Source organism: Balaenoptera physalus (assembly GCF_965194825.1).
Source record: "Balaenoptera physalus genome assembly, contig: HAP1_SCAFFOLD_2054, whole genome shotgun sequence".
NCBI classification, from domain to species: Eukaryota; Metazoa; Chordata; class Mammalia; order Artiodactyla; family Balaenopteridae; genus Balaenoptera; species Balaenoptera physalus.
In genome coordinates, this window is record NW_028124750.1 from 46044 (window position 1) to 69082 (window position 23039).

The following is a 23039-nucleotide window of genomic DNA, read 5'->3' on the forward strand; positions in this document are numbered from 1 at the left end:
CCTCTTCCACTTTAAGGACCCTTGTGATTATGTTGGGCCCACCTGCAGAACCCAGACTACTCGCCCTATTTCAAGGTCAGTGGATTAGTCCCTTAATTCCACCTGCAGCCTTGTTCTCCTTTGCCATTTGACCCGACATATTTACAGGTTCTGGGGATTAGGAGGCAGGATTCTCCCTACACACATTAAATACACATGTAAATACACATTAAATACACCGTTTAATATTTTTGTGACAGTACAATGATTGTCATTCAGCTGCCTTAATCTACAGAACTGATCTCTGATCTATATAAAACATATTAAACTAGCCAGATGCGATAGTAAAAAAAAAAAAAAAGATGTAAAACAAATTGTACAACATTACAAAGTAGTGGCTATGTGTACATATGTGTTTAGATATATATATATATAAAATTATACATGTTTATGTGTGTGTGAGTGTAAATACACACCCACACACACACACAATTTTAAAGTTAATCAAATGGTTCTGGAAAATTAATATACCATAGATATTCCTGGGAAGGTAATGCTTATAAAATAAGGCCATGTTTATGAAGATCCAAAATCAGTCAAAGATAAGATTCTTAACAAAGAACATAAAGATTATAGACAAAGAAATTCCTTCCCTTTAGTCCTTTTCCCCTACTTGTTTTCTTCTCGCTTTCTTCCTGTTGTTGTTCTTCCCAAACTAAATGTCCTTGTGCTCTGTTGTGGGTGAAATGACCAGAGCCTTTACAAACAAGGTCAAACCACCAACCCACAAATACATTAGTGCAGGGGCTCTGGAGGAAATCACTGGAAACAAAGGGAAGGCACGTGGGTCTCCGTCCAGTGTACCTGTAATCCTGGAAAGGGAGGTCCCGATTCCTCCAGTGGCAGCAATACTAGCTTTGCTTTTCTAGAAACAAACATTACTTGCAAGTGTGACCACTGTCACCGGCGAGAGCTGGTGCCCGGTCCAGGCAGACTTAAAAGACAGGAATGTGATAGTGGCGGTCATTCTCAGTCAGCAGGGAGACCTCCGGCCACTCCCTGAGCGACTCCTCTGGGTAGCAGACTTCAAAGTCTCTGGAGTTAAACCTGAACAGTCTGAACACTTTTATCTTTACTTCCAGGGAGTATCCAAGTACAAACATATCAATCTGGGGAAGAGATGAAAGAGAGGTCACAGATACACATTTCCAAATTCCCACCTCTCACCAGCGGAGGGCGAGTATTCTTCTGCAGCTCATGAGATGACGATGTACTTGCTGACAGACCCACACATGGACCAGGGAGTGGGCACGGGGCTGGGGACGAACGTCCGCGGTGCGGAGGGCAGGGGACAAGCGGAGAAATTTCTCTCTCTGGGGAGTAGCGTGAAGAAATCACAGGGAAAGCTGCCTGGAAAAAAAAACTAATAAAGGAATGCTTACAGTAAAAGTTACACTGTTTGTTTTTCGAACGGTTTTTTTTTTTTTATCGTTTTAAATCAATTTTTATTAAAATGTCAGATGATTTTGAGCACCTCCTAGGAAAGGAAAGGAAAGCAAAGCAAAGCAAAACGAAAGCCCTTTTCTATGGGGAAATAAAAGCATTGTCTGGACTTCTTTTAAAATTTCAATAACTTCTACTTGTCTGCACTAAGTAGCCAAATGCTCTCCCAGATGTTGCCTCAGTTTGCAGCTGGACTTGCTCCTGGGTAACCTCTGTTGTGGGAAAGCCTGTTACCGCCCCAGAGGCAGCGGGAAGGTCAGGAACGCTCCCAGCACACTGCCGCCCGCCAGCCACAGGGCTGCAAAGACGCAGCAGCCAGCACCGGGCAGGAAGGTTTATCACTCTTCGCTTCCTCATTTGAGGGCACTCTACCCACCCGCCACCTCTTTGCAGCTGGATTTATCATGGCTGAAAGCAAACTACAAACAAACAAACACCTATGTGCTCAGGTGTTGCCAGCACCGTCCTTCATCAAACACACACGATTCTTCTGCCCCATTTACCTGCTCTAGTCCACACGTGTCACCTACAGAGTTCAGGTGATTCATCATGAAGCTCAAAGGGTCGGAAGAGGTTTCCCGGGTAAACAGGAGTCGAAAAAGACTGGGAATGACATTTGTGGTCTTCATTTGTTCATAAGCCTCAGTGACTTGATAGAGCATGATGAACTTCAGAGCTTCGTAAAGTTTACACTCCAGGATAGCATCAGAAAAAAGGGCGTTGCACATGCTTCCTCGCTTGTGATAATCTTTAATTCCACTAAATTCAGTCCACTAAAAGCAAACACAGATGTAAAGTGAAACTTAAACGGCAAAGGTGAATACATACACTGTTGCATAATTTTTAAAGTACTTATAAAACAAACCAGAGATTAATAGAGGGGAGTCGAACTTTAACTTTTCATTTTATATCATTTGACACTGATTTTTTTAACCCTAAGTACTTATTACTTTTACAATAACAAAATATTTCATTTAAACTAGTTTTTCAAAAAAGCACCACCTACTAGGTAAAATACTAAACAAGTCAGTTTCCTAAAGCTGCCTCTAAGGGTGTTGGGTTACACAAAGGACATTCCAGTGAAGAACAGTACTAATTAGTATTCTTTCTTTACCACTCACTGTGTGCCAGGGTGGGGTACAAAGCAATCTACGTGCATTCTCTCATTAAATCCTTACAATAACTGTACAGGGTTGAGACTATTCATATTTTAGTTTTACAGATCAGAAAACCATGGCACAAAAATGGTATTTCCCAAGGAGGATTCATTTCAATGATCTAAAATCTGTGTTTACTAAGTGCAGGGAAAAAAATCTTAGTCAAATTAGTCCCCAAGTTACTAATAGGCACATTTCAGAAGGGCATTTCCCAGTGCCTTGTCTGGACCTTGCACCGCATTTTTCTGGGGAAACAACAAAGGTACGTGATTGTTAAGGTTTCTGACCAGTCCACAAAAGCCCTCTTAGCCCATAATAGGTCTAATCATCACGTAGAACAACACTGCTCTCGTTCATCACTTGGAAGGAGAAAGAAGAGCAGGAAAGGAAATGGTCAGTTACTAGAAGACTATTTCTGCCTGCACTTCCTACTTGCGGGACATAAAGGGGCATGCCTGACATGCAGAAAAGGGGCTGCGTGTGGGATGCATGCTTTCATTCCTAGTTTTCCCCCCTAAAGACTCACCTGTGTTTTCAATAATTCCACACATTTACGTAATTTTCCAAACACATTCGAACCTGTATACTTCTCAGGACCAAAACTGTATTGCTGGATCCAATTACAACCTTGTGAAAAGAGCAGTTTTTCAGGAAGCTTGAAAAGGAAGTAGATGCCAACAGTGATCAGTATCTCAACATGTCTGACACACAATTTGGAATATGTCACAGGAGATAATCTTATCTCATTCAGAAATCTTCATTTGAAAAGACTGTAACAACAGTTAAGTAAAAACGTATAGTCTTGTTTTAGATTTGTGGATTAAGTGATTTGGATCATCTTAATTCACAGTTTCACAACTGATGAAAACCTAAATGAAGATTACGTCTACAGAAACAATCTTTTTGGATAAAACATTTCCCGAACTTCCTAGGTATCTCCCTTTAGAAATTATTTTTAACCAAGCACCGTTAGAGTGACATAGTACATCAGGGAAATGTGGATTGTAGAAGGATGCACTTTGGGGTTCAAACCTGGCTCTGTCACTCGCCTGCTGAGAGACTGCTCAACCAGCACTGGTTATGTAACCTCTCAGTCTCATCTCCACTGTAATGGAGACAATGACGCTTGTCAGAAATCAATGCAAGTACTAGCCATTTTGCAGGACTCTTGTTGGGACTAAATAAGATTATAGAATACGTAGGAATCTGATCCACTGTGGGTGTCTGATACATTTTCCCACCCAGCCGAGCTTGTGGAGCCCAGGGCCTCGGCTAAGTTCTCTGTCCTCAGCAACTAGCAGCAGGGCTGGCACACAGCATACACTTAACTGCTAGATGCAATCAAACTACCAATAAAAACAGCTCCAAACGGAAGATGTTAAGGAAATAGACCGTGTGTAGTTACATATATGCAAATACTTTATATTTCTTTGCTCCTCCATCCTTAAATGTACATCTGTGGTTAGGCATACTACTTTCAAATAAAAATTAAGGTTATTCATAAGACTGTGCTGCTTTACACTGTTAAGAAAATGAAAAAAAACAAGGTACTGACTGGGAGAAAATATTTGCAAATGACATAGCTGATGAAGCACTCGTATTCAGAATATATAAAGAATTCTCAAAACTCAATATTAAAAAAACCCAAACAACCTAATAAAGAATGGGCAAAAGATCTGAATGGAGACTTCTCCAAGGAGGTAATGTTGATGGTAAATAAGCACGTGCAAAGATGCTCAATATCATTACCCATTAGGGGAATGCAAACAAAAAACAATGACACAAATGCACCCCTATTAGAATGGCTAAGAAACAAAACAATAAACCTGAGAACGTGGAGCAACTGGAACTCATACGTTATTGGTGGCAAAATGGCAGAGCCAGTTTGGAAAAGAGTTGCCAGGTTCTTATAAAGTTAAACATAAACCTATCATGTGACCCAGCTATCTCACTCCTAGGTATTTACCCAAAAGGAATGAAAACTTACATTCATACAGAATCCTGTATGGGAATATTTATAACAGCCTTATTCATAATTGTCAACAACTGGAAGCAATCTGGGGACCTCCCTGGTGGCGCAGTGGTTAAGACTCCGCGCTCCCAGTGCAGCGGGCCCGGGTTTGATCCCTGGTCAGGGAACTAGATTCCACATGCGTGCCACAACTAAGAGTTCACATGCCACAACTAAGAAGCCTGCGAGCTGCAACTAAGGAGCCTGCCTGCCGCAAGTAAGACCCAGGGCAACCAAATAAATAAAGAAACTGGAAGCAATCCAGATGTCCTTCAACTCATGAATGCATAAACAAAATATGTTATATTCATATCAAGGAACACCATTCAGCAATAAAAGGAGTGAACTCCAAATCCATGGAACAACATGGATGAACTACAAATGCATTATGCTAAGTGAAAGAGGCAGATTCAAAAGGCTACACACCGAATAATTCCATTTATGTGACATTCTGGAAAAGGCAAAACTAAAGGGATGGAAGACATATCAGTGGTTGCCTGGGGTTGGGGGTGAGAGAAGGACTGACAAAAAGGGATACGAGGGATTCTCTGGGGTTGAGGTTACACACTGTGCTTGTCAACACTCAAATAACCATAGAGTAGAAAAGTGAATTTTAGCAGACCACCTAACTTATAAAGGACAGATGCCCTTCTCAAGAAAAGATGCCGGCATTAAAAACAAACACAGTTGAGTGCGACTATCCTTCTGAGATGATTTGTTTGCAAACTGACATGAGAGACAGAGGACTGGGCTAAAGGACCTTCAGTCTCCTGATGCCCTGTGCACAAAGCCACCCACAGAAGACCCCGAGCACCTGTGTTGCAGTCCCCGTCAGTGCGGCCTTTCCCGAACTTCCGGTGTGAGAACGTACCTTCACAATATCTTTCTCTTTCATCCAGGATGGGAAAGAGAGGCCCTGGCTGAAGACTTGGAAGAGCACCGACCTTAGTGCGTCGTAGTTGTCTCTCCTTACTTGTCGGACACATTTAATGTGCCGCTGCCAAAACAGCTCCTTGTAAGCCTATGAGCACGAGAGGAGAGGCTATCGTTAATTCCACTGGACGAGAGAGTAAAGAAAGCAAATCCACTGCATCTTCAGCAAGGTGTTACTCCCCAGTAAAGCGGACAACAGAAACAAAACAATTATAAATTATGAATGCGAACACGTGTAATTTTCAAGTGACTTTTGTGTGTATGGAGTCCATGTCGTGCTATTTTAGCTGGTAACTTCCTGGAAGCCCAGAGCCGGGAAATGTCATTCTGGGGAGATGATGTCTACAACCTGAACACAGTGAAAAATACTATATATACTTTTAAGCCCATGCTAAAGTGTCATTTAAATGTACTTTTCTTTTTCCTTCTCTCTCTCGCTCTCTTTTTTTTTTTTTTGGCTTTAGCTAGTGACAAGGTTGGACAGCACTGCTGGGAATATTTACCAAGATTGGTCTGATGGAAAGTTCTAAAAATCCTCAAAATGTTTTATGTCAAGGTGCCTGAATCCCTTCAAGGACAGTCCTTGCAGATGTGTTCATAGGCCTGGCCAGGAGGGAGCTGAAAAGGGTATAACGCTCAAGTGTCCTGAAATTACGGGCCTAATTTACCTAAGTCCTCGAAGGCACTAGCTCTAGGTGAAAGGCCTGAACGCAATGTCTAGCAGCTGTTTGGCTTTTAATTAGAGCCACGGTTGTTCCTGGTGCCACATTTGGTAAAGCAGAATGGAATGCGTGTTTCCCGATTTTTACACACAAATTCTCCACCCACCACGAGCTGTATAAACAGACACACCTTCCTCATCAGCTTGGCATGGGGTGTCTCTCCTTTCCATTCTCTTGCACAATAACTGAGTATATCAACTTCTGCCTCCACGCTGAGGTTCCCTGAACCAAATCAAAGATACAAGGTGGTGAATTTTCCCTTTCCTTTCCCTTCTTGAACCCTCTCTGCACTTTAAAAATAAGGAAACATATGCATGAAAATATTGACTTTTGAATCTCCTCTGCAGATATCCAATCCACCTAAAAGATAAGGGAACGATAATATCAAAATTCTATTTTAAACAGCAAGGGCATTTTTGAAAATTAAAGATGACATAGCCACATACCTTTTCAGCCAGTGCCCTAAATATAAATGTAGCCTTCTGAAGTAGCAGAGGGTGCCCACCAGAAATGAAACTGCCAACGTCACTGACCCCTTTGCTACTCTCCACGCGGCATCTAAGGCTTGGCTGGTGACGAGCGTCCAGGAGTGAACTTGGTCATTTCCTACAAAAATTTAATAATAATAATAATAATACTGTATAGCATGGGGAACTATATTTAATATACTCGATAAACCATAATGGAAAAGAATATAAAAAGGAATGTATATATGTGTCTAACTGAGTCACTTTGCTGTACGGCAGAAATTAACATTGTAAATCAACTATACTTCAATAAAAAATAAAATAAATATACATCACAATTACACAAGCCTGCTTTGTTTAAGGGGGAAAAAAAGATACACTGGATAATTTTACCTGTAAAGAGTCTATCATTGATTTATATAAACATTTTTTAAAGCATTTGAAAATTCAATCTAAAAATTAAAGAAACACCTAGTTCTCCTATAATCAGTGTCACATATGAGGATATCTTTGTTCTACGGAATTCAAGAGGAACAGGGCACATAAAGAGCGTGGGTTTCGGAATCCCTCAGACCTGAATTTAAAACCCGTTTCTCCTACTTATTCAGCTGTCTGACTGTGGGACACCTCATTTCTCTTACCCTGAATTTTCTTGACTGTAAAATGGGAGTGAAAATACCGACCTCGCTGGAGAAAGATGGAATGAAATCATTTAAGAACCAGCACAGTGCGCCTTGCACCGTGTAGAATATCTGTTAAATCCAAGAATGACCAAGGGAGTCTGCTCAGCACCGAGCCCACAGGAGTCAGTCACACCAGGGGCGTCTCCTGCCGTGTGGCCACCACCCACTTTTGCCCACGGCGATACTCTTAGGTCATTACGGGCCGTAACACATGCCATCATCTGAACGCACAGAACGAGACTCAGACAGCAGGCACAGAGACATCGTTTCCAGAAAGTGGGCCACTTAGAATAGTCGTGGATGGAGCTAGGTGTGCAGCTTACAGGGTACACTACGATTCCTGATGTGACAGGAGAGAAAATTCACAGGCCAGGAGAGCCCAAACTACGTACTTGCAATATTTTACTATGTGCAGCAGATTCCTAATTATATTATGTTTGAACACGTAAAATGCTGAAGTACAAATGAGGAAGAGAACTTTTGAATGGTGGCCAAACCTCCTGGGGTTCATTGTGCAACAGTTCCCTCCCTGGCACATTGGTTTAGTAAAATTCCAATGATTAACTGTAGTAAAAGCCTCCTGGATTCGGAATCTACAATTTTAGCATTTTTGATCGTATGGATATTTGATATGTGTATCTCAGTAAAGTTGCTATACATTCTCAATAAAGAAATATATATACTCTCAATAAAGAAAGAATTTACCAGCAAATAAAGAAATAAAGTTACCAACAAATAAAAATATGCATGTTTATAATTATTTAAAAGTACATTTTTTTATTATTCAATTAAACTATTTATTTTTAGATTGTTGTACATTCATATGCAGCTCTGAGAAATAAGCTTGTAAGAGGCAGAGAGACATCATGTACACTTTACTGGAAAAGTACATTTTCAAAAGCAGGTACTTACCTGTTTAAAACAATTGATTAGCTGTTAATTATGTATTTACTTCTACTAGATATTTAGTACAAAGTTTTTAATGAATTGCTTAAAAACGTAAGCTATAATGCCTTTGCATCTATAATTCAGACTTTTATTAAAAAGTCTACATTATTCTTCTTAAAGAATGTATAATATTTTAGTATAAAGAGAGAGCATCATATGTGTACATAATCACTGCCTTGTTGACGAGCATTTGGATTGTTTCCCAGTTTTTCACTTTTACAAACATTTTCCTCCAACAGTCCTCGTGGACTCACGGTATCTTTTAGGATAATTTCTAGAAGAGGAAACTCTGGGTCAAAGGGTGTGCACATTTCCAGATGTTACAGACGTTGCCAAAGTGCCCCCCTCAAACAGTTGACACTCCCGCCACATGTACGAGCCTCCGTTTCCCTAAACCCCAGGACCGGCTATGATTCCTCACTGCAGTAACACGTTCACAGCTCTTCCTCTGTGAAGAGCCTTTTAGAGCATCTGCCTGCTCCCCACCGGCTCATCCTGGTGTTTGCGTGCACTTGGAGGGCTGGGGGCTGGCTGCTGGCCCCTCCACGGGGCACTGCTCTCACCCGCCGCACACGGACTCCAATCGACGGGCTGCATTCTTAAAAGATACTGCCCGGCCCCTCGGGGCACTTGATTCGAGACCCCTGAAATAGGGGCTTCTCCTGAGCGTGAGGCCTCTCGACAGCTGCCAGGGCCTCCATGGGGACCCACCGCAGATTATGTTCTCCTCACACCTACACACGCGCGCGCGCGCATACACACACACACACACACACACGCACTTCCCTAGCCTACTGCCCTAATCCTTGAAATTAAACCCACCTCCAACCCAAGAAAGGGCGATATGATCAACTTCTCAGAAAAAAACATGTGAGGGCTCAACACCCCCTTCCCATGCAAACCAAGAATACGAGCCTAAACTCCTTGTATCCACTCTACTCAGTGCACCCACAGGTACTGGTCAAGTGACTCAAGCCAAGAAGGGCCAGGGAGCGTATCATGGGGGCTGGTGTGGGTACCAGGGAGCGGCCTGGAGGCGGGACTCAGGAGGTCACAGGGGAGTGGGCTGCGGCTCAGAGACAACCCCGAGGTGTTCACATAACTTCGTATGAAAATATTATCAGGAGTGGGGCTTTGACAGTTCAAAAGAGCTACAGTTTGAGCTTTTGCTATGTGCCATACCCTGTGGCAATCGTTTTACAGAAATTGTCTCATTTGCTCCTAGAAACGCAGTGGCGTAAGGAGGCCCTGGTCCTGCAGTACACGGGGTGGGTGACTCCATGCCCCCACGTGCCTGTCCCTTAACCCCGGGAAGGAGGGCAGCAGGACAGCCCAGCGCCGGGGACGCAGGGCGGCTCAGGGGCTCCTCTCGCTGGTAACACGGAGGCCCCCTTGGAGCTGCGGGATGGTTTAAGGAAATGTTGGGAAAAGTGCCGAGCTCGTGGCCGGGCACACGGCAAGTACCCAAAACATGTTCATTATTATTTTATCACCTGAGGACACTGCGAGGGAGAGAACGATGAAATAAGCCGCAGAGCTAGAATTCAAACACACGGGGCAATGCGATGCGGAAGCTGGACGCTGTCCCACTTGCCTACCCTGCCTCTGAATGATGGAGCTGAGTGAATCCCAAACCAGCTCTGCTACAGCAAGTGGAATCCAGACTCTTTAAAAAGAGAGTTTAAAAAATCTCTCCTGCATGTATCAATAACTGGATTACAACTCAAAACAACAGACACGGAGGAGAACGCCATAAATGAGGCACCCAGCAAAATACTATCATGATCACAGCTTTGATGATCTCCTGAGTCAAATCTCATTTCCCCCAAAGCAGCCGAGACGGGATAAGATCTTCCATGTCAGAATCTTCCCGGGGTCCCCCTCGGCCAACCGGCCAGGGAGAAGTCAGCACCAGCCCGCCCAACTTCCCCTCCCCTACCCGGTGCCCTGCCTAACGGGGAGCTGGCCTTGGGGGGCGCCCCCTGGACTAACAGGAAAAGAGAGAAGTCCCACCACCATGGAGTCAGTCTTTCAACATAATAAACAGAGGAGCGAGAACAAGGGCAAGAAACAAGGGGAGTGGGGACGAGGGGTGGCTTTGGCGACGAAGAGGCGGAAAACAAGCGTTGCCAGGAATTATGGATTTGATCCTTTTGAATGCTCATCAAGAGATAAAAACGAAATTTCTTTTTAACCCTTTTGGGCTGGACCGCTTGGGTGGTGGCTGAAATGAGGTGATACGTGAGGCACCAGGCATTCCTATGACAGCGGAAAGTGGATGAACTAGGTCTTACACACCCCCCCAGTCATCACCATTGCCACCTGCTGAGACCTCAATCCACACAATCCGAGGTAACACTTAGGTAGTTGCGATGTCCTTTGGGTAATGACACCAGAACCTCCTGAAGCCAGCAGTGTGGCCATGCGACACTAAACTCCGATCTGTGATCACTCAGACTACATGTGGCAGATGAGACCACTGACTGGAACTGAAAACATTAAAAGCCACTGTTTTTTTGTGGTAAAACTCTACTTAGCCTTTTTCTTTCCGTTCTCTAAACTGTACCAAAACTGAAATAATTCAAACACTCAAACAGGAAACCAAAAAGAAAAAAACAAACCTGAAAACAAAACTTAAAAGACCCAGAGGAGCCGGAAACCGAGTGATCACGCTGACAGCACTGTGCCCCAGCCTCAGGCTGGCTCGCAGGGAGAGCCCCGGGGTCTGGCTCGCCGCGACACCTGCAGTGGTGCCCCGGCTGGAGCCCGGCCCCTGCCGCGCCCGCCTCCCCGCAGGCCGCCCCTGGGGCTGCAGCGGCACAGGGAGCTCGCTCCACGCTCGGCTCCTCTGCCCCCGGGTCCGGCCCGCTGACGTTCTCCTGAAGCAGAGGCGGCGGCAGAGGAGGCGGATCAAGGGCTACGAGCGAGCGGGCTTCGCGGGGCGGAGCCTAGGCCTGAGCTAAACAGGCGGCAAAGGCGATCTAATTTCCACATTGGAGACAGCAGGGGCAGCGAGACATATCACATGGGAAAATCACCTTGTTAAAAACTTTAAGGTGAAAAATGCTAAATTTAATATAATAAATACAACAGATATTTCTATCAGCTTCAATGCCATATTCTGGTTGATTAGCAGGAGATGGTAGGAAGAGTGGCCAAGAGAGATGGATGGGTTGGGAAGCAAATAGGGCCCGGGACGGCCGTGCCCCTTCTCTGTGGCAGGAGTGGTGAAGGGAGGGGGGTGCCCCAGAGAGGAGTACACACAGGCCACGTGGCACAGTGGACTGGGAGGGGCCCGGGAAGCCCCCCTCCCTCCTGCCCCTCGCCCTTCGGTTATGCTACTTCTTCCTACCCTGGGCTGGGCGCCACGCTGGCAGGCAGTGAACTGAAAACACACATGCTCTGGCCCCAGGGAGCTCTTGGTCTGGTGGGAGATGCCCTGCTGTCAGGAAAGGCTACTGGTCAGCTTGCCCAGGCCCACAGGTTAGCACGTCCTGGTGTCGGGGTCCGGCCGAGACACAAAATAACACGAGGCCCTCATGCTGGATGCCCAGGTGGGTCATCTCTCTCAGAGCGGAGTTCTGAGAACCTCAGAGGCTCGAGAATAAAGCAAAATACGGTACATTCGTCCAAACATATAAACTAAGCAATAAGCAAACAGAACGATAAACATACAGAACAAATCCTGTTAGGTCATCAAGGCTTCTGAATAATTTAGAGCAAATGGGAGACTCCTAGAGAAAAGTCAGCACAGTGGAGTGAAAGGCTGTGTTTAAATGGTCTTGGCTCATGCAAAACCATAGGTTAGTTGGGGGTTTTTTTGTATCACCTATGTGGGAAAGAGGACAAATATCCTCTTAATAAATCTTTGAAATGGTGAGGTCAAAAGACTTTCTACACTTTTGAACTTCAGGTATTAATCCTGCTCAGTTAAGAAACCATGGTCTCCCACTTAGTAGAGTTCTACAACCAACAACTACGAGATCAGTATCACTGAGGAAGAGAACCACCAACGCGAAAGTTTTTATCTCGAAAGTCATGACCAGCGAGACACACAAGGGTAGCCCTGTCATGCAACCAACTTATCAAGGCTACGCGCGCAATCCCACATCCCATAGGACTGGGCATGCTTCACCCAAGGCTCCTGCCAACCAAGAGTCAGCAAACACAGGAGGAAATGCTCCTTGCCAAACACTGAGGGGACTGGGTGCGTGTTTTTAATAACATCATAGCTCAGGGTATTTTCAGGTACTGGGCACAGCGTTAGGTGTGTAAAATTCCGCCCATCACTTTAATTTTCTAACCATGTGGCAGAGGTTTAAAACCCACCCAACTACAGAAGCACAAAAGCGGATAGGCTCCGGGGACCCCAGAACTCCAGGTCACTGTACCCAGCCAGGCAGACGCCCTGTCCCTGGTCTGGTGGAGACGGCGGGCTGGCGGAACAAGCCTGGGACCCAGTCTTTATTCTGCCATTTTCCAGCTGCAGGACCTCAGATGAATCACTTTGTCTCAACAAAGAGGCAAGAGGTTGGTGTGACCAGAGCTGTCACCACCACTTGACTCGTTACTGCTTGGGGTCACGAGGAACGTGTCTGATTCTTCCTCCACACCACAGCCTTTTAGACCTTTGACAGAAACACGGGATGCTTGGGCCGAAGGGGCTGGAAACCCACTGGTTCTCCAAGGCCTGAGTCACACCAGCCCCTCAAGCAGAATGAATCTCTCCCGCGGTTCCCCCCTGCACGCACGCACACACACACACACACACGCACACACGCCGTCCACACTGCACGCGGGTTCCGGTTCAGTGGATTCATGACTGCGCCCCCCACTGGCTGGAAAGCATTTCTGAGGTGAAAGCTGAAGCTTCATTCACTGCGGACCTGGCCACCTGATGAGATGTCACACGCACACTTCATCTTTGAAGCCCAGAGAAAGCAAGCAGAAGCCTGAACTTGAACCCACGTGTTCTGACCCAAGGTCAGTGCCCTTTGAATTAACTACCCAACTGCCCTTGCTGAGTAATTCTCTTCCAAGAATGCAAAACAATTAACAAGCATGAACTCAGAAGGCAGCTGTCATTCCCACTGTGCCTTTTTCTCTTCTAGATCAGACACACCCCCTTCTCTCCACCAGGCCTCACTCGACATGATTTGGTGGCGAGGGGCAGGGGGGTAGTCTCTTCATTATCCCGGTCACCCTTCTCGGGACCCACCCCACACTCAGAGTGAGACCGCAGGTCAGAACACACTGCCCTGAGTGTGACCCAAGCGGGAGAGAATTCAACCACGTGACCACTTCTTCACGCTCCATCGGGAGTCAGCAAGTTTTCTGTGTAGGGTCAGAGAGTATTGTAGGCACTGCCAGCCATCTGGTCTCCGTCCCATCCACTCAGATCGTCCCCGACAGAGGGGAAGCAGCCATCAGACAGTACACAGCGGGGTGGTGTTCCAAGAAAACTTTTTTACAAGACGCTGAAATTTGAATTTCATATACGTTTCACATGTCAGGAAATGGTATTCTTCTTTTGATCTTTTTTCCAACCATTAAAAAATGTAAAAACCATTCATAGGTCACAGGCCATATAAAAACTGGGTGGGACAGATCTGGCCTGTGGGCCGTGGTTGGCCAGACTCTGTCTAGATGATACATTCACACTAATGCAGCCTGCGATTGTATTAGTATTCAGCCTGCCATCAACCTAAAGCCGTTTAGACCTGTTGCTGGAGCACATCTCCCCATCTGCCGAAGGGGGAGAGAGAAAAGGTGCTTTCATCCCACTGTCCTCAAACCTCCAGGGGGAAGAACTGTCCTGGAGATCTGATACTGGCCTCCACCCCTCTACCCTCTCCCCTCCCTCTTTCTTGAGGGAGGGAGACTTACCTGATGGCAGGTGTAAGACCCTCTGCTCAGCTCAGCCCCCTCCTCTCCACTAGGATCTGCCTGCCTGCCGAGAGGTGCCCTTGGGGCTGCTGTCTCTCTGGGGGAGAGGCCTGACCTTTGAGGGGAGAGTACAGCTCAGGCACTGCCTGCAAGCCCATCTGGCCATATGACTAAGACACAGGGATTTTATCACCGAGCCGATATTTAAAAACTCCCTGACTTCCGTGTGTACCTTTCAGTTAGTTCAGAACCTGGGAAGGGAAGCAAGGGATTATCCAGATCGCGTGTGCAAGCTCTGTGCATTTTAGACCCAGGAGCTGACACACATCCCTGCTAAATTTCACGTTACTGGACTTGGCTCACTGCTCTGACCTGTCATGGCTTCCGTGGTGCTCGGTCCCTCTCTCAACTCTTAGACCTTTAAAAACTAAGCTTGTCTTCCACATCCCAAAATAGATCATTTATGAACACGTGACCAAGAGAGAAATAAGGTACACCCTGAGACAAGCCACTTTCGCCACACAGTGATTTTTCCGTTAACCAGAATCATTTGACCTCTGTCGCTACTGGTTACTCATCCTTCTAATTGGCTTCCCTTCTCCAATGCCATTTTCCACTCTGAAGCCAATGGTGTGTGTGTTTTGTTGGTTTGTTTTTTGTATCTTTTTTTATATTCAATGGATGTGTCATCTCTTATGCAAAAATCTTTCTGGCTTTCCTTGCTTATAGGAAAGACCCATATCCTGGCAGCCAGTAGAGTCATCTGGAAAGGCCTCTAAACAAGTGAGAGAGTGATGGGGCATCGCCTATTGCACCATCCCAGCCAGAGGCCTCGGAGAGCTGGTCTTCCCATAACCAGGAACCGGTCTCACCACGTAACCCCAGCCACTGGTGGAACCAACTGAGAGGTCGGGCTGGGCCCACCACTGATGGGAGCCCAGGGCGGAGGTCTCCCTGTCCCCCTCCCCTAGTCTCTACCCCTCGCGGCCCTGTCTACCTTTACGCAGTCCTTCAGATCTGCTCTCCTGAAAAGAAACCAGAGGCTTCAAAACAAACTGGCCAAACATTACAGAGCATCGTACTCGAAGTCTAGGGATGCGCCACATCCTGACCAGCGGGGCTCTCAGAAGGACGACCCTCGGGCCCCATGGAAGCAGAATCTGTGTTCTACAGGATCCCCAGCGATTCAAGCGCAACCAAGGCCTGGGAGGCGCTGCCACCGAGACGGAACCATGCTTGCCCTGGCTCCACCTGTGGAGAATCTATTTATTGGCTGGGCGCCAGTCTTGTCTTTAGTTCCCAGGTGATTCCAATGTATCACCGGCGATGAGACGCACTACTCTGGAGTCAGGGCTTCCTCCGTCCTTGGCTGCTTCTGTTAGCTCAAATATACTATCACACGTTTATTGATTTCCAAAACTACCCTTCGGGGAAATCGTGACAGATAAAGAAAAGTCTCACTGGTCGTGTAATCCAACTACCAGTAAGTGCTGCCTGTGTTCTGTGCCTCTTTCCCTTTGGCCAAGGTGAGGGGCTACTTTTACTAGTCAGTTGCTATTTTTCCAAGGCTGGGATCTATGCCTACCTAAAAAAGAATTTTGCTGAAATTAATAATAAAGGAACCCAGGGCTTCCCTGGTGGTGCTGTGGTTGAGACTCTGCCTGCTAATGCAGGGGACACGGGTTCGAGCCCTGGTCTGGGAAGATCCCACATGCCGTGGAGCAACTAGGCCCGTGAGCCACAACTACTGAGCCTGCGCATCTGGAGCCTGTGCTCCGCAACAAGAGAGGCCGCGATAGTGAGAGGCCCGCGCACCGCGATGAAGAGAGGCCCCTGCTTGCCGCAACTGGAGAAAGCCCTCGCACAGAAACAAAGACCCAACACAGCCAAAAATAAATAATAAAATAAATAAGTTAATTAAAAAACCACTGTTTGTGGTATTTAAAAAAAAAAATAGTACTAATAATAAAGGAACCCAACTACTAATGTGACCTCCGGGGAGGCTGACCAACTCCTCCTGGCTTGCCTGGGGCTCCCCCAGTTTTAGTGCTGAAAAGCTCCTCGTCTGAGGACATCCTTGGTCTCAGGCAAACCAGGACAGGTGCTCACCCTGCCTCCAGGGTCCCCCTTGGTCTGACCCTGACTCTTCCCTACTCTCCCACCTCTTCCTCTTGCTCCAAGATGACTGGCGGCCCTCAGTTCCTCCATCAGGGCTCACTCCTGCCTCCCGGCCTGCCTTTGCCCGTGCTCTTCCCTCATCTGGAATACTCTTCACTTTACTCACTCTCCAGCTCTCAGCTCAAATGTCACTTCCTGGGGCCAAGCTTCTCTGACCCGATCCCAACCCCCAGGCTTGGTCACATCCCTGCTACACTCTCTCACAGCACACGGTGTCCTCTTCCTTCACAGCACGCATCACAGTTTATACAACTGTGTTTGTGTTTGGTTAGTGTCTGTCTCCCTGTGTAGGTGCATGTCTTCAGGACTGGGATTGTGTCTGTTTTCTCTCTGCTTTCTCGGTCCCTAGGAACACGGTAGACAGTTAATAAATATTTGTTGAATAAAGAAGATGAACTGATGTAGTCAGAATCCAGTCCACCTGTCTCCACGACAGAGACTGCCAGCCAACCCCAGTATCTCTTCTCTCTTCTTCCACAGGAATACAATCCTGACTTTGGCTGGCATTCCACCTTCCCTACGTGCTGGGTATAGCCCTGTAAGTGAATTCTGGCCAAGAAGTGCTATGTGCAGTTTTCAAAAGGTTCTATTGAAAGGGGTGTGTACTCCTTGCCCTCCCTCCTCCCTCCTAGCTGGAATGTAGGTGTGATAACTGACATTCAGCAGCCATCTTGGATCAGGAGGTAGCTGTGGGCGTGAAACCCCTGCAGGGTGGAAACAAAGTGGAAGGAGCCTGGGCCTCTGACACTATGGAGCCCATGCCAGCCCTGGGGAGCCATGTCTGAGCTTTGCCATAAAAGAAATAAACTTAATTCACTTAGTTGGGGTTGTTCTGTTACTCCACCATACCTAATCCTGCCTAACAGCCTCTCTCTTGCTGGTCCCTTCTGACTTCTAACATGCATGTCAGAAATGGTGTGGGAATTCCCTGGTGGTCCAGTGGTTACAACTCCGCACTCCCACTGCAGGGGGCACGGGTTCAATCCCTGGTCAGGAAACTAAGATCCCATAAGCCATGCGGTGTGGCAAAAAAACAATAAAGAAAAGAAAAAAGAAAAAAAAGAAATGGTGAGCCACCACTCTGTTTTCCCTTCCCTTAAATACACTCATGTAAATATAAAGCAGGAAGTGAGGCTGTGAAGCGGTCACCTAGTGGGATGGCTTCGGGGTAGAGGAATGAGCAGGCCCCAGGGAGTCAGGAACTGAGCTCCAGGTCTGGTCCTAGACAGTCGAGCAACTTGGACCTCAGCTTCCTCCCCTATAAACAAACACAAGGAGGCCAGGCCACTCACCACCGTTCTCCTCCAAATGCCTCTTTATGTTAACATGTTTCAGAGTTATGTTAGTGGAATAGTCACGCTGTGGTACAGGCACAGGATTTTAAGTAGTTGTGAAACAACTGAGGTTCAACTAAACTCAAAACATTACTCAAAACTTGCCCTACAGGAAAGATGCCTGAGCGTGTACAGAAGATACATGAGACCTTGACAAATGCCAGCAAATACTCCACCCGAGACATGCGTGCTTAGATCTGCAGGTCTATTACACCAGCTGACCTGAAAGCAGAATTCTGATAAAGAGCCTTTTCCGCAAGGGCTTGTCTGGGACCCCAGTTTCTAAATGACAGCAAGAAATAAAAGAGGAAGGTTGAGGAGCCTGGGGGAGCGGGAAGGGAAAGGAGAATTGTACCATCACATGTTACAGGCTCCAAACTTTGAATGAATCAGTGAGGTATATGTGGGAGAAGATGCTGGAATATCCAAGCATGAGGAACAGTGCAGTACAAGGTAGGTCTATAAGCAGTGGCCGTACCAGTCCTCTGTCATGACAATCAGCTGAGTACCCCAAACTGAGTTTAACAAATGTTTAAGAAACAAGAGAGGGCTACACCGTGGATAAAACTGATCTAATAAACTCTCAGTTTGAGTGATTTTTCTCTTTATTTCAGATTTCAGAGGAAGGAATCGATGCACCCGAGTCTTGCACTGCTTCAGGTGCAAAACTGAGGGACCCAACATTTATATTAATAATTCGATTGGCTACGTCTGCATTTCACGGTTCGAGGCCAGCCTTAGCTACAAACTGAACTCCCAGTTCATTTGTTAAATACCAAGTAAAATGACACAGAGCTGATCGGGTCCGCTGACTTCAGTGCCACTCAGCCCTTCACATCTGGGTGGTGACTGACTGTCCTCGCCCACGCCGGCCTGGCTGGCCATCTCTTCCACTTCCCCTGTCCTCTCAGCCATTCTGCTGCTTCCACAGCATTTCAACCTATCCTGGCAGGCGATTTGGAAGACACAGAGCACTCAGTTTTCCTGTCACTTTAGCGATCTCACAGCAAAGTTGAGGTCTTCTTGTCACAGATCAACAAATATAACCACGATGTGCCTGCTGTCACTCACTCTAAGACCCAGGGAAAGGTTCTCTCTTTACAGGGAAGAAGTTCAGTCCACTTCAGCTTGGGAGACACAACGCTCCGGGGAACCCTCTCTGCCCCGGCTGAGGGGAGAGACACACAAGGTTCAAAGCCCGCGCCCCTGCCCACCTCCGCTCCTGAGCCACTTGGGAACTGGCCTGTACCCACGAGGTCCTCCACGCCTGGGGGCAGCAGGAGCTCAGGTCCACTGTAATGGGCACATGAGAAGGCAGGATACTTTTTTTTCTTTCAGTGAAAAAGACAGCTGTATTTGATTTACATTTAACAAGATTTACAAAAAGGGGTAGGGGTGGTCCTGGGCTCCTGGCCCCCCCAGATCTGGGCAGTGCCTCCAGGACAGCCTGTCTGACAGGCCGAGACCGGGACCCCCAGGTCTTCTGGGTCCCTTCTGGCCGCCTGGGCCTCAGCATCTGACGTCCAGCTTGACCTCTGAGGTGGGCCCACGGCACGGAGCCCACCCGGAGTGCGGGTGCCCCACAGGCCAGGCCAGGCCGGGAAGGCATCTTGTGGCTCTGGGGGCCGCAGGCACTCAGGCCCCACCCAAGAGGCCAAACCCAGGTATCTGGGCAGCTGCTGGTGCCCAGGGAAGAGGGCTGGGATTCTGCTTCTAAGTTGGGAGAGGACTCTTGAGAAGCTAACTTCCAATTATCGATACATTATTACTCCCTCTGCCAGAAGACTAACCCTAACTAATAGTCAATAAAAATCAATAACACTGGCAAGCAGAGAAAGAGCTAATACGGTGTTTTAAATTACTATGTAACTAACATCCAACAGTTCCACATAAACTCAAAGTCAGAGTCACCTGGTTAAATCAACAATGAAAGACTTACTATTAAATTCTTAATTCAGAGGTTTATTGAGCATAGCATCTTACGTGCTACAGTTTCTGGGATTGTTGTTTATTACCTGGGAATCCCAGCAACAGTACTAACAGACAAGGGTCCTTAGAAATGAACATAAACATTTTATTATCCTCTTATTTTAAACATGATGGCCTCTGTCTATTCCGGCTCAATTAAATGAAAAAGTAGAAAAATAGAGTATGACTAGAACAAAAGATCACTGGAAAAATGAGTGTATAAACCAAAACTTTTCCCTGTTGACTTACTGTAACGTGACATTTAAGTGTTCTTCCATTCAATTAATTACAAATCAATAAATGTGTATATAACCTCCGTCTTGAGAACAGATTGTCCTAAGTAACTGAACATGGACCAGAGGATTCAAGTGGGCAGGAGAGAAAGGTCAGATACAATAGTCCATTAACTCCTTTAACTGGTACATAAAGACTTCAGAGCCACGTATAAAGAAACACACGTGTAGGAAGTTTTAACTCGATAATGATGACTTTTTCTCCCGCACACAGACCTGTGAGTTCCCTTGAGCAACAACGATGGTATTAAGTTGATAAGCCAACTTTGCTTTAGAACAGCTTAACTGTGATGAGGTACCTTTGGAACCTAGAGTGCTCCCAGGTATAAGCCTGAATGTTTTAGGAGACAGAAGCGGGCGATGGTTAAGAACATGCTGCGGGAGGAGCCGGGCTGCCAGGGCTTGAATCCCGGCACCACTTACTAGCTGGAAACTCTGAGGAAATTCCGTGACCATTCCGAGCATCACAGGACGGTGGTTGTAGAGATTACATAAGACTATGGGCAGTGTCTCCGTGTCCAGCACCGTGAAGAGAGCTCCAGTACCCACTGTTACTGTGGCAGGGACAACGCTGGGGGCTGCAGACACATAGGACAGCACCCACCCGCTCCGGGGAGCCAGGTGAAAGGTCACTTTCAAATTCAGTCATTGTGCCAATCAAGAATTTCTACTTAGCTAAAACACATGGTGCCAAAATTTACACTTTATTTGCTATTTAATCCATCTCACAGAAACGTAAGAGTAGAAGTATAAAAGTGACAAAACAGGCTGGCAAAAAATAGCAACTGTGGACCACTTGGTTGTAAGCATTCTCTTGTAGGCTCTGTTGCGGGCATGTGTTTTCAATTGCAGTGTTGGTTTTCCTTTTCCTAAGCCCTCAAACTGCTTTTTAAGGAGGGAAAATGTTTCCCTTTAGGCTGAAGCTGAGGAAAGAATTCTCTCTGCTCTCACAGTGCTGGCACACCTTGAACTTGGTGCACTGGAAGGGAAAATTCCTGACAATTACATTAAGCCCAGAGTAGATACCCTTCGGCGCCCCCCAGCCAGCTTTTCCCAGCTGTGCCCCACCTCCGCTTCCAGCTTTGCTCTGCCGAAACAACACAGGGAGAAGGGAAGAAAATCACATATGAAAAAGTTCAGATGGATACACCCCCAGGAAATATTTGGCTAATTCTATAAGAATCCAAGGTGCAGAAAGGTTGAAAATTAGTTCATTCTCCAAACTTCTGAGAGTGGGATATAAGTCAATCACAGAATTCTAGACTGGGAGGGGCTTTATGGATCAGCTAGCCTAGTGCCCTCATTTTATGGACCAGGACCCAGAAGCTTCGAGGCCCGCAGTCCTGGGCAAAAGGATGTCTAGAACTCACGTCTTGTCTCCTAGAACCGGGCTGTTTTCACCACACCCGACACTTTGCTGTGTGAATCAAAAGCTCCTGCTGGGACCAAGAATCCGGACTAAGAAGCACTGCTCAGTAACTTCCCATTGACGCTGCGGCACCTGGAACAGGCGTGCTCCCCAAATTCACTCGTGGGCTCTCACCCCCGGGGTGGCCTCCAGGGAAATACACAATCGGGAATGTGCTCCAAGCTGAGAAGCAGATCATCTTCCTCAGACCTGGGGCTGGAAGCATGGCAAGGAAAGCACCCTTCATTCGTCCGGTGAGGGCCCAGCTACGCACGCAGAGGGCAGAGACGCCGCGACACAGGTGGCGCGCGGCGACCTCGGCCACCTGTGCCATACTGGGCTGCCGCTCCTGTCCCTGGTGAGATTTTTGTTTCAAAAGCCAGAGTTTTCTCTGTTGCTCATCGAGTCTCGACTGCTGCGAAGGTGTGGGCCACATCCTCTGCCAGCAAAGCGCGAAACCCGTCAACTTCCCTCCGACAACAATCAAGGGCTCGGAGGGGACACCGAGAAGGGGACACCGGCGCTCGTGGGCGCCAGGGCCCGACCCCAGCCGCTGCCGGGGCACCCCACCCCGCCGCAACGCATCCCAGCCCGCAGGACCCGCTTTCTCTTTCCAGGAACCCGCCTGCTCTGCCTCGGAGGGTCGCTCGCTGCCTCGGCCCGACGGCGCAGTTCCTCACTTAGGGGCGACCCCCGCCCCCGACGGCCCCCCCAAACCCTGCAGCCCGTCCCCCTCCCCGCCCCGGGCAGGGGCGCCCCGGACCTCCCACCCCTGGGATGGCGGGCCCCGAACCTTCCAACCCAGGGCTGCGCCGACGGCCGGCGGGGGCGAGCGCGTCCCGGGCGCCCGCGGCCCCCGCCCCGCCCCACCGGGCCCCGGGCCCACCTGCGGCGGGGTCGCGAGGTCGTTGCCGCTCCCGCTCCCGCGGGGGGCTCCTCCGCGCCGCCATGGCGGCCGCGGGCTGCTGATGGGCGCGGAGCCTCGACCGCTGGGTCTGTCAGAGGCAGCGGCCGCCGGCCGCCGCCCGGTCTCACTTCCCTGCGGCTGGCGGCCGATAGAGGCGCCGGGAGGGGACCGCAGCCTGCACTCCCGCCCCGGGAGCCCGCTCGTCAACTGACACACCGGGCCACCAATGGGAGGCCGCGGCGGGGGCGGGGACGGGGACGAGCGGGCGGGCCTTGCAGGGTGGGCGGGGTCTCCGCGCCTTCTGGGTCGCCAGCCCGGGCTGCGCAGAGCCGCTGGTGCTCCGCGGGGCGGGGGTGGGAAAGCTACTGCTGGGATGCAAACGCCGCTTCTCGGGAAACATCCTGGGGAGTCCACCTGGACGGGTCCTACGACCTCCCTGTCACTTTATATCGAAGGCCCACTGAGTGGGAAGGAAGACTGGTGGGTGGGATGGTGTGGGAGAGGGACTGGTCCCATTTTCCTCTCATGGCAAGGTTACAGCATTCCCTTCCCTGGCTCTTTAAAGAAAAAACTACACTGTGGATACATAACACATAATAGAAGGAGAATGAGTGACAACTAAAGTACAAAGGACAAAACAACAATACATGGTATTTTACTTA

General features: G+C 47.9%; 1 protein-coding gene and 1 long non-coding RNA gene across 3 annotated transcripts in view; one reads left to right on the forward strand and one right to left on the reverse strand.

Moving 5' to 3' along the window:
- Positions 1-1255, forward strand: part of LOC309654122 — a 37939-nt gene extending 36684 nt beyond the window's left edge. Inside the window, exon 7 of the long non-coding RNA XR_014259903.1 lies at positions 1122-1255. This is a non-coding gene — a long non-coding RNA (uncharacterized lncRNA). The remainder of the gene's footprint in view (positions 1-1121) is intronic.
- LOC309654121 (inactive ubiquitin thioesterase OTULINL-like) lies at positions 470-22511 on the reverse strand. Of its 2 annotated transcripts, none has more exons than XM_082478782.1 (8): positions 22357-22511; positions 6752-6911; positions 6634-6665; positions 6436-6527; positions 5522-5671; positions 3166-3294; positions 1986-2255; positions 470-1148 (listed from the first exon to the last, which is right to left on the reverse strand). In XM_082478782.1, the coding sequence occupies exons 1-8, from the start codon at positions 22418-22420 to the stop codon at positions 975-977; spliced, it is 1071 nt and encodes a 356-aa protein (XP_082334908.1). In that variant the 5' UTR covers positions 22421-22511; the 3' UTR covers positions 470-974. The 2 variants fall into 2 exon arrangements, with proteins under 2 accessions (XP_082334908.1, XP_082334907.1); XM_082478781.1 differs by having other exon boundaries at positions 1055-1389.
- Between the last annotated feature and the right edge of the window lie 528 nt (positions 22512-23039).

Excerpts from the sequence above, each read along its gene's own strand:
- LOC309654121 (XM_082478781.1), bottom strand. The coding sequence starts at position 22,420 with ATGGCGGCGCGGAGGAGCCCCCCGCGGGAGCGGGAGCGGCAACGACCT. Across the intron at positions 3,295-5,521 it reads AAGAGAAAGATATTGTGAAG|CTTCCTGAAAAACTGCTCTT; the intron begins GTACGTTCTCAC and ends TTCCTTTTCAAG. Across the intron at positions 1,390-1,985 it reads ACACGTGTGGACTAGAGCAG|GCAGCTTTCCCTGTGATTTC; the intron begins GTAAATGGGGCA and ends TTTTTTTTCCAG.